The sequence below is a fragment of the Melitaea cinxia genome, chromosome 9, assembly GCF_905220565.1.
Source record: "Melitaea cinxia chromosome 9, ilMelCinx1.1, whole genome shotgun sequence".
Taxonomy (NCBI): Eukaryota; Metazoa; Arthropoda; class Insecta; order Lepidoptera; family Nymphalidae; genus Melitaea; species Melitaea cinxia.
Window position 1 is genome coordinate 5579104 of NC_059402.1, and position 12620 is coordinate 5591723.

A 12620-nucleotide genomic window follows, 5' to 3' on the forward strand; every position below is an offset into this window, starting at 1 on the left:
CAAGAAATATGGTGCAAATTAAAGTCCCCCAAAACAATAATGGGAGAAGGTACCGAGGACAAAATTGTTGAAAATTGAGTAAGAAGGGTAGGGCTAGGCCTAGAAATATATACACTTACAAAAGAGACATTTAATACACGCACCGCTACAACATTAATCTCATCACTATGTGATGAAGTAGGAATTAAGGAATATACACATTTACTGGACACCAGAATGGCTGATCCAGCTTTTCCATCATTCCTGTCATCCCGGAGGATTGAGAAGCCTGGCACTCTAAAATGAGAACCAGGACTCAACCACGTCTCCTGGATGGCAACAATAAATGGATTATGTTTTTTTAATAAGTAAATTAATTCTTGTTTTTTATTTCGGGCACTACGACAGTTCCATTGAATGATCCGGTTGGGCATTTTGAGTTAACAGAGAAGTCAGCTGAGTTAAGTTTTTGAGAGTATCGTACGGTAAGCCGGTATCACTGAACCGGGAAATCATGTTAACGAGAAGAGAAATTAATTGTTCTATTAGATTGTCGTTCGGTGAGATTGTGTTTTGTGGGATAGCACACCCATTATGTGAGGTTGAAGGAGGGGATTCGATAATTGCCTGGTGGGCTTGATGATCATAACCAGGGCTTGTAGGCAATAAGGGACGTCGCTGTGTAACTACAGTTTTTTTATAGGAAGATGTTGTAGGAGATGGTTGTCTTATAACACTAGTAGATGGTGAAGTGGGAGAATTGGTTCTGGTTGAGTCGGCAAATGAGCGCCTGACTTGCGGGAATCTAGCAGACGCTTCAAGGTAAGAAATGCTTTCCTGTGACATAACAAGCTTAATGGATTTTTGTCTGGAATGTTCAGGGCAGGATGAGTCATTGGCCTTATGATGACCAGAACAGAACAGACAAGAGGGGGTTTGGACTGAGCAATTTTCTCCATCATGCATTCCAGAACATTTGTAGCACCTAGCTTTAGACCTGCATTGTGCCTTTACGTGTCCAAAACGGCAGCATTTATTGCATTGAATAATAGGTAAAATGTAAGTTTCAACGGGTAATGATGTAAAAAAACAAAATACACGGGGAGGAAGTTTCTGCCCCGTAAATGTGAGAACAACAGACTGTGTAGGGATCCATACAGGGGCATTATTCTCATTAAATGATTTCCGGCTCATTCTCCGTGCTCTAACTACTTTTCCATAACCATTTGGGATTTCTAAATTTTCTACTAACTCCTCCATGGACCATTCAACGGGCACCTCTCTAACAACTCCCATACGAGAAACGCTGTAGGAGGGGACCGAAGCTATGTAACCCGCAGTACTGATTGCTGGTAAGTCCAAGAAGGAATTGGCGTGGTCACCTGACTTAAACTCAATAGAGATGCGATTACGACCTATCCTCTTAATACCATCCATAACCACGTTTTTTATATTATTTTTAAACAAAAAATGTCCAAACTGTATGGGTCGGAGTGTCATCCCACTATTAGGTTCTAATTCACTTTTTGAAACATGGACAACAAAAGGGGCGGAATCATTTGCAGAATAATGTAACTTTTCATTATTAAAATCCGGGTGAATGTACGTAAGTTGCATAGAAGGTGATGTTAAGGTAGAAGTCACAGCTTTTTTGGACTGAGATATATTTGTATCTGTTAAATTATCAATATTCGGACGCCTTTTTCTATTAATTAATGGGATCGTTAAATTTTCAGGATCATAACCTCCACCAGGATCTGGCGGTTCGACATCCATTGCGAAAATGTAATTTAATATATACTTACAGTTAAACAATCACAATATAAGCAACAACACAACCAAAACAGACAGATATTACAACAGATATTGTTAATAAACTATAATTACACAATAACAATACAAAGCACTTGTAACTAACAGTCGACCATAAAGTAGAGTCGAAACGAAACAGTTTCACATTTGACTTATTTGACATCTTTCAATTGAATGTCGCATTGTTGCCAGTTGTAGATCGATTAATCGATTATGATTGAAAAACACTACAACAGGATACTTTCAGATAGATTAATCAAATAAACTCATATTATTATCAAATAAAAATTGATTTTCTTTATTATTTAACATGTTATTATGAACTGCCAATTCGATATTTTAATAAAATAAATATAAGTGTATCGATTATACTTTGGTGAGTCGATACGCTCGTACGAAAATGGCAATACTGAGGATTCAAATGTCATAACAAAAAATACTTGGGAATTGCTAGTAAAACGGAAATGAATAAATTACTGCTTAATATGTGGATTCTTATCCGTCGAAGTTATGGCTAAGTATTTTACGATGGCTAGTGTAAATTAAAAACTTAGTTTTTAATATTAATTTGGTTTAGGCACAACGACGTGGAAGGAGGAAACCACGTATGGGCATTCCCCTTTATCAACGAAATAACGAATGTTGTTTACGAAAGCAAGTGACAACTAGTCGGCACTCGCGCGGTTGCCCGCGATTTTTCAAGGTATTTTCACTTTGCGCATTTTTGTAATTTTACCTAAGAACTATCGAGACTAAAGACATGGTCGACCCCCTCTCCCCCTAAATCGTCTTACGTAATAAATGAACCATACTTATTGTCTTTTACACGATATAACACGAACGGGTCACTTTTAAGTACTCTGCATTTGTGTATTGATAAGCCATACCTAATTACTTATGACAGGTCACATTCACACGAGACATATTAGGTATACGCGTAAGATCGATCACTAGGCGCGCGCGCGGGAAAATGGACGTACTCCGGCGTACAAACCTTATGGCGACGCTCGCCCAACTGACCTAGTGACCTACTAATCGAATTTAGGGGGGAATTAGAATTGGCGGGGGTTGCGGCGGGCGGCGGCAAGCGGCACAGTACAATGCCAAGGCCGCACGCGCCGCCATTATGGCTGAAAATTAATGTGTCTACATTTCATTTATTTAAATTGAAATTTGTGGGAATTTTGTCAAAAATTAAGTACCTATTTTTTTTACATAATTCGAATGAGAATCATGTACCGAGTATCCTCTGTAAATATTGATAGTAATTCACCAGTCACCCTGTATAGAGACACTCACTGAACTTCATGTGCTTAATAGTCTTGTCATTTTTTTTTTAAATTATAAATATATTTTAAACTGCTAGCGGTTCTCTCTCTTAAACTATTAAACAGTAATGAAACATTCATTCATACAATCATACTATTATCATCACGGAGTAGTATAATCTATGGTCTGTGATTATTATAATGCTATAAATTACAAACATTTATAACAAAAGGCATTACAAGTCGTGTCGATATTCTTTATTTATTTTATTTATTGTATTTTTAAAAGTTGAAAATATATTCTAAAACCAACTTATCTCTAAATTGATTGTAATCTGACTAGCAGTGTCTATAACTGAGGTATTGTTTGAAAACCCTTTTCTGCGCTGAAAGTTGAACTAACTAGGTATAACTATACCATCTGAAACAAGGGAGTTTTAATAAAATCATTCAAGTTTAATACACAAAACATAATTAATGCATAGTATTATCTGATTAATTTTTTTTGGATTATTGCAATAAAGATTGTATCTAAATCGCTTTAGTCAATAGAGACAGTTATAAGTTTTCACATTCAGTTACTTAATATAAAAATACAAAATAAATTATTAAAAATTTTAAATTTTTATTTTGCAGAGCTCGATATTTCGACATTATCTACGAATGTCTGTTGTACGATGCGTTGTTCACGAGTCGCAAAATGAAAATAATAATTGTGTTTGCAGACAAACGAAAAAAAACCGACTTCAATTATATCGACAAGTAATACAACGTAGGTAGACGAAACATTAGTCAAGTAAATACGCCTTATCAAAGATTACTCCAAAAGTTGTAATTAGATCTCGATGAAATTTAAATGTGACCACATGATAAACATCGGCTTTCGATTAAATTAATCGGAAACCGATTTTGATATTTACATTTCAATTTAATTATTAAAATCTGTACACCCAGTAAAAAGTTATGCGGATTTTCGAGTTTCCCTCGATTTCTCTGGGATCCCATCATCAGATCCTGGTTTCCTTGTCATGGTACCACACCAGGGATATTTCTTTTCCAACAAAAAAATAATTATCAAAATCGGTTCATAAAGACGAAGTTAATATCCCCGAACATACATAAAAAAAATATATATACGGTCAAATTGAGTAACCTCCTCCTTTTTTGAAGTCAGTTAAAAACCATGGTAAATATCCCCGTTTTTTTATAATTTTAGTCATAATAATACCATAAAATAACCTATGTTAACCTTACAAATATCGTAATATAATAATCGTTTCTTATACAAAATAAGTTAGTTGACAAAATTAATTTCGTTTGTCATCGGTTCATGGTGTAAAGTCATTTGAGTCAAATTGAAGTAAAACCTATTCGCATTCAATATTTCGCCGCCGTTTTGAACGCCGCCGTTTTCGACGCCGCGTTGGCACAACGGTTACAGCCATGGATTGTACGTGTTGCGCTAGCAGTTGCGGGTTCGAGCCCCGCACATGACAAACATTTGTATTGGCCATACAGATGTTTGCCGTGGTCTGGGTGTTTGTGCAGTCCTTGTGGGTTTCCCCACCGTGCCTCGGAGAGCACGTTAAGCCGTCGGCCCCGGTTGTTATCATGTACACCTGAAAGTGATCGTTACTCGTAGTAGGGAATATATCCGCCAACCCGCATTGGAGCAGCGTGGTGGATTAAGCTCTGATCATTTTCCTACACGGGGAAAGAGGCCTATGCCCAGTAGTGGGATATTACAGGCTGAAGCATATTAAATATTTTACAAATTAAGGCCGATGAAGAAATTATAGATTAAATCCAGTAAATAATTTGAATATCAAACATATAGGGACAACCATACACGATTAGATACATCCAGCCATACATACGAAAACATTACTCGGGCAGGTGGGTTACTTAATGCAAAGTACATTTTGACAGTATAATTAATTGATTTAACCTCGATAAAGCATTAGTTCATTTCCTTTAATCGCATTGCGGATTCATCAGCAGATATTCTCGTGTCTTCCGTCGGCGCCGAACTCGATCTCGTCGCCCATTTTCCTAAGCTCGTTTCAGTTGCAGGAATACCACGAATACTTCGCCATCTATATAGGAATAAGTTGTTATGTTACATTTGGTTGCGTTTCACGTTTGATTTTTAGTTAGTCCAAAGAAAATGTGAGAAAAGTTACTAGTTACCATTTTAAGCCTAAACACTTTCCTATATTTTTTAACCAAAATACTGTACAAATAAGTCTTTTAACATAAAATTATCATTAGTTTATTAGTAAGTATATATGTACAGTATTAATTTTGCTCCGCAATCAAAAATATTATGAATAACGTACATACATAAATGCAATAAAAAATCAACGTCATGGCAATACAGAAAGTAAGCTTACTTCTTTGCGACTAAATTGCGGACTTTGTTTTTCCAGACGAAGATAAAGAAGATATAAATGCCGAGAGCTATGTTTGAGAGATCAACAACGATCCAGTACCAGTTGGAGCCACCTACTGCGAAACTGATGACCTCTACCGCCCAGTTCACACCCATCACAACAAACAACTTCAGGTATAGACCGTACCTGAAAATATTGTATTACAAAAGTCTTACATGATTGTCATTATTAGGCTAAAAACACTTGAACCGAGGTCGCAACTGTTATCTAGAACTAGCTACTGCCCGCGACTTCGTCGGCGTTTAATAATTACTTGAAAAAGAAAAACCCGATATGAAACATTCTTCATTAGTGCTCCGCTCCTATTGATTTTAGTGTCATGATATATATAGCCTATATCCTTCCTCGATAAATGGGCTATCTAGCACTCAAAGAATTTTTCAAATCGGACCAGTAGTTCCTGGGATTAGCGCATTGAAACAAACAAACAAACTCTTCAACTTTATAATCTTAATATATATAAATCTCGTGTCACAATGTTTGTCCTCAATGGACTCCTAAACTACTTAACCGATTTTAGTCAAATTTGCACACCGTGTGCAGTTGGATCCAACTTAAAAGATAGGCTATATTTTATTTTGATATATTATGTTATTATTATATTTCAGAAAAAAATAAGGTGATACGAAGTTCGTCAGGTCAGCTAGTATTACTATAGATGTGATATAGCACTAAAACAACAATTTAATTTAAAGAAACAAAAAAAAAACATGAAAAATGTTTTCTGCTTAATTAAGATATAGAGAATGATATGTTATGAACTTTTTCTTTCAAATTGAATACTGTTTTAATGTTTTTTTTTTTAATTTGTTTACCATATTCAAATTATAATAGTGTTCCCTCTCCTTTTTTATTGCTAACATCCTTAGTAAAATTCACCCCTTGTCAATTAAATTATGTAGCAATTAGTTTTGTTTATACAGGAACGTAGAATTTTTTTTTTTTTGATGTTGCTTCATAAAGAAGAAAAAATACCTTTGTTTATCCTTTATTAATTTATCGCTTCGGGAAGATTCAGAACTTTTCAATATTGCCGTTTCCTGCCTGATAGACCTGATTCTATTTGCCGTTATTGTAAAAAGTACAACATTACAAACGACTAACGTAAACACTGGCGTAAAGAAATATACTAGTTCACTTGTCCAATCTGCAATAAACAAGAAATGTTTATGTTTAAAATAATTTAGACGTACGTCCATTAGTTACGTCATTTATAGTAACCTTTTCTCTTTTCGAGCCTCATAAGATTAATGCACGACCATTTGTTAAAAATACAAATATCAATATGATTTACCTGAATGTGCGACACAGCACTTATATGTAACATGTTCAATTGTTATAATTATTATAATTAATTTAATAAGAAAACAAAAATATAAATATTTTACTTAAAATTATATTTAACCGACTTTTATGACATCCGACACAAAATAACTTGAATTAGTAACAATATGGTTTTGAGTAAAGAGGAAATAAAATTAGAAGAAACGTACCGTCGAACCAGCATCTTCGGCTACCAAAACCAGGTGTGATAATATTATGAGGCACGTCACCAAACTGCATAGCGATAGTTATAGCTGTCAGAACTGCTGGTATGCCCCAGGCATACACTCCATACATTGCGAAACGCCTTTTTTCACGCTTTTTGTTGGTACTACCTCCTCTGTAGCCACTACAATAGAAAAAGTATTTACTGAGTACACAACTTTTACTTGCGAACTATAAATTAATACTATTATACACTATATACAGTCATATACACATTTGAATAACTACTAAACAATTCTTCTTGGAGTGCGTTTGTTGTATATTACCTTTGCGAATGTTGAGAAGAAAAAGTTCCAATCCTTGATATGCATGAACATACAAACATTTTTTTTTAAAAAAAGCGAACATATATTTATTTAGTTTCGTTATTCATTTTAATATTAGGAACATTTAACTTTACATCAAGTACATTCATTTAATGATACCTACATCGTGATTTGAGTTTCCAATATATTAATTGTAATACAACAGCTATACACTTAAATAATATTATCATGCTCTTCTAAGCTCATCATGCCAATATATTTTAACCTGATCAGTATTTATTTACACCTAACAATAAATAAAATGCGTATGTGTCTAAGTAAATATGAAAGTTTATCTAGATTAAAAATAAACAAAAGTGTGTGTGTGTGTCAGCTCCAACGCATGACTGGAGTTTGCTCCTTCAGATCGACTGTCTAAATAGGCACAAAAAGGCTTACAAATGGTAAACAAACAAATATACGAAATTTTTATCAAAAATCGGAATTATTAATCGGAACCCTATCCCAATAGGGTTCCGATACATGGCGCTATCAGAAAACATCGCCATCTATCGGATGATGATAGATGGCGTTACGAGAAACGTAACGAGGTCATTCGTTCAGTAGATTTTACTCCTATTTTTTTTTTCATACCGGGGGCCTTAAATGAAAATCGATCCTTACGGAGTAAATACCAATAAACTCCAAAAATAATTATATAATAAACATGACTACACCTAAGCCTAAAAACTAATCTAATCTAAAAAAAAGGCTAACGTCCACTTTCAAATTCTAAGCGTTCTTACGTAATAAATTCTGGTAAAAATATTGCAAATTAATCATGCAAACAATTCATTTAACTGATTTCTAAAGTTTTCTGTAATGTAATTGAAACCAACTATAGTTACCAAAACTTTCGAAACTATTGAAAATAAAACTACGAAATTTTAAACTATTAATAAGTATATCTTGCTCACATACTACTTACTACCTACAAATTGCGATTTTATAGGTATGCTAAATCGTTACAAAAGTTAGCCATGCCGATGTTACGGACAGTGAGAACAGGCCAAATAAAATTAAGAATTGCTTTATGAAACGGACACTCAACTCGAATATCTAATCACTTCTTGAAATAAACAAATAATCATATATACAAATTAATTCATGTTACACACAAATTTTTAATTAGTTACATTTAAAATCCCTCATAAACTTTTAGTGAAAATTTAATTATGCCGACAAGTTTTAAAACTGTCGATTAAACAGCGATTCACTTACAAAAAAGAAAACAACATTGAAAAAATAAGTACATGATTATTACCGCTTTCATTTTTTCTATTGTGCTTAAACTTAAGGAGAATGTCAGCAGTCAGTAAGTCCACCTTTTTATTTCAATTTTGTAATTTTTTGGTCATTAGTTTTAAATTAACAAATCTCTCAAATAGGTAGCAAACATTTTTTTTGTAACGTAAATGTTCGTTTCATACTATTAATTTCTTTTTTTTTTAGATGTGTTAATGAGTCCTATTTCGTAAAATGTAGCGATTACATACACATTTTTGTAAATTAACTTGAAACCTACGGGTGGGGCCTGGTACATTGCAACGCTGGCGCAACCGTTCTGAAATCCACAGTGGAATGTAAAAATATATTCCTTCTTTTGAGTAACTTTCTTAAAAATAACAGATTCTACTAATCTGGTATAAACAATATATTAAAAATTGATAACTCCTAAGGCATTGTGTAGTTCTTTGGAAATAGGAAGCTATAATTACCTAAATGTCCTCCAAATGTCGAAGCACATTATGTTCAGCCAGAAGAAACTTGATTGGAATGCGTAATAAATGATGAAAGCTGAAAAAATTATACAGTTTATTATTAGCGATCGTTTTACTATAACAAGTTTAGCAAGGTTATCAGCACTAGATCATTTTTCGTGTTCTTATAACATAAAGGTTCGAACTCATGGGGGTGTTAGTGTGTAACATAAAGCAGTTAAAATAAATATACCTACTTAATTTATTATTGAAATCAGGCTCGTAGATTTTAAGCCTTGTTAGTTTAAAGAAAACAAACACCTCTGGTTTATTGTAGTAATGTCTATGAATAGTAATAATCTAATCTGGTTTCTGACGATCATATCATCAATATTTATTTTTAAACATTACCTGCTCTCGAAAAAATTTAACGTTTATTAAAAGTCCATTCATCTCAGTTTAATACAAAACAGAATGACTCTCATTTCACGCTTCACTAATAAATTATATTAAAGTTGACTTTTCCAGTGATCAATTAATATAATATTTTTTTAACACCATTCACAGATGATCCTCTATCATCACTCTCTTTTATCATCTTGGCCTCATTTTGATAATTATTAAAACATTTTTTTTATCTTTTTATAGACAGGGATTATATTAGTTAGTAAAAATATAGGCACCAACACAAATTTGCTGCCCCATTCTTTAATTTTTTTTAATAATTTTTACCTGAGCAATATTTTTACTTAAGATTATCGTTTTCAAGAAAAAACAAAAGAAAAATTAAACAATATTATCGATCGTTGATCTTGAATAAGTTTTTAACACACATGGAATCTATGGGGTTCTTTGGCCCTTTTGTCTACTGGGTTACCCAAAATTTAGCTTGATAATAAATTATATATTTTGAATAATCCAGACTATTTATTTCGTCAATACAACTAGGACTCAGTGAGGGATTTACACATTTGCCTTCAGTAGGCTGTTAAATTTTTGCCGCCCCCATAATCTCCAAATTTGGTTTTTTTAGGATCGGCGCAACGGACACAGCACTGGTTTGTGGCTATTGCGCTGGCGTTTGCAGGTTCGATTCCCGCACATGACAAACATTTGTATTGGCCATACAGATGATAGTATTTTATTAAAAACGGCCAGATTTATTTCATTCAAACTGCTAGTACATAATCTTCATATTATGAGCTATGCATCGATAAGCCTGTGCTTAGCATATTGTCAATAACTGATAGAGATTAATCTGAACAAGCTGTACGTGTTGGTGGTAACGATTATATTAAGTTTTTTACAAATTACTACTTGTGAGAACGTAGAATTACTATTGCACTTCAATAGTACTAAACTTTTTTTGGAAATATCGTTTTCGTTGCGATTTTGCCGGCCGGGTTATTCCCCCCCCCCCCCCCCCCCCCCTCCACGCCACATCACTGGCTTTAGTTGCTGCAAATCGAGTCAATGACATAGTAACAATTTAAAATAACAGTTTATAAAAAAAATTTAAATTTTTAGATGTTATACGAAGTTGTTTATATAAAATTAACATTTAGATAATAGTGATAGCGCGAAAAAATATAGCAATCGATTAATTATTATCAATGTACAAATGGAAACATAGATAATGGGACGTTTTTATAGGTAAATTTTTGATAACTTTGCAATGAAAAATGTCATTAAGAATTAAATATAATGTTACAAATATTCAGAAATAGAATATACCAATATCAATTTAAGGTGGTGTATTAAGGTGTCGCCTACACGGAGGAAGAGTCCTTTGCCAGCAGTGGCATTTTGCAGGCCGAATAAAATAAAAATCAAGTCAGACTTTCTATTATGTATACATTGGTCTAAAATTATGCAACCGCTATTACATAATATTTATAACGTAGTTGTTGATATTTTTTACGTCTGGCAACCAAGTCGCTACCGTCGTGGCAATAAACTGACTGTAGTAAAACAGGCTGTATATCTCTCACATGGTGGGATAAGGCCTCATCTCTAATACAGTAAATTCTATTACGCTGATTCACTTCTGTTTGGTGGACAGTCATCATATCACGAGTAAATATTGTTATCAGGTGCTAATGACATAGACCTGGATATGAAGCCATACGGAGAAATATCGAAATCGGAGGCAAGCATTTGTACAAATACAACTATCCAATTTAAGCGGATATTGTATTTATACATAATATGTTGAACACGAGACGCCAGCATTTACTACAGAGGTTTTTCCAATGTCCAAACAAAACGTTTATTACGAAGGATATACGCATTTTTTTCGACGTTGTATTCTGATATTAAGAATAACAAAATAAGATTCAAAACTTAGTTAAAAGAAAGATATTAATCAGAAGCATCTGGTGTGTAAACATTTTTTGTGCTCTCGGCATGTGTGAAAAAAAACAAAGACTTAACAACTCATACATATAGGCAAATAAGTACACATTATGGTATATTCATAAATACGATTATTAAGATAATTGGGAAATCTTTAACCAAAGAACGAACCAAAGTACCTACACAGTAAACTTCTTAGTTTAACTTATTCGTACATTCCACTGTTGTTATAAAATAAGAGGCATTTTATTTATAGTCATCTAATTCAAATAGGTCAATCTACGCTGAAGTAAAATCCGCCCAAATCGTTGAAACCAATTTATTTTATTGACAATTAGTCTAGTAAACTGTTTATATTCGATTTGTCATTGAGAATAGAAATAATAGATTAATAGACTACTCATAAGTCTGGGTCTGTTTCTGGACTCGGCGCTGAGTCGGCACGTAAAACTGGTATTATTTTCTCATCCAATTAATTTTAATGTAAATATAACAAACAAATAATAATCTAACACGACAATATTTTACGTGACGCTGAAAAGGCGTTTCTTATCTTTATTTCTGTAGTTATTGATAAATAATTATAATTTTAGGATTTCTAAAATAATAAAAATAATATACTGTAATTGAATCACTAAGAACAGTCAAGAATTTCTATCTGTATTCAAAAAAAATTATTTGTAAAGTAATATAAAAAAGTAAGTAATAAGTACTTATTTGAAACAAAAAATGTGTCAGGCACATCCAACATAAAACTGTATTACTGTAATTCACAAAAAGTAAGGTGGCTGTAAATACTACATTTTTTTATACAAAAAAATATATATATATATATAAAAATATTACTCCAAACTCAAAAATATTGTTAGTAAATAGAGAATTACTTATTGCTTATTTATTTTTTCATTTTAGATTTTGTACTCATAACGTACTAATGACGTAAAAAAGAAAATGTCAATGTTGTCAGTGACTAACAAGTCAACAACTTATACCAGCGATCACGGTTTCGATTCCCGTTCATGCCAAGTATTTGTATAGCACAGACAGATATTTGGCGCTACTGAGTATTTGTGTTGTGTGTTCCTAGACAAGTACTCTAATCCTACTGTTAATCTAATCACTTTACAAAAACGAATACACTATTACTATTATAAAAGTAATAAAAAATTATAACGTATTACCAAATTATTCATTTCCATT

The 12620-nt window shown here is 33.1% G+C and overlaps 1 protein-coding gene across 1 annotated transcript in view; it reads right to left on the reverse strand.

Moving 5' to 3' along the window:
- Nucleotides 1–4979: 4979 nt before the first annotated feature.
- LOC123656584 (G-protein coupled receptor Mth2-like) overlaps nt 4980–12620 on the reverse strand; it is a 45850-nt gene continuing 38209 nt past the window's right edge. The window contains exons 4-8 of the mRNA XM_045592254.1: nt 9084–9162; nt 7006–7184; nt 6488–6659; nt 5453–5638; nt 4980–5155 (exon numbers count right to left, since the gene is read on the reverse strand). Of these exons, the coding sequence (XP_045448210.1) occupies nt 5020–5155; nt 5453–5638; nt 6488–6659; nt 7006–7184; nt 9084–9162 (752 nt within the window). The 3' untranslated portion in view covers nt 4980–5019. The remainder of the gene's footprint in view (nt 5156–5452; nt 5639–6487; nt 6660–7005; nt 7185–9083; nt 9163–12620) is intronic.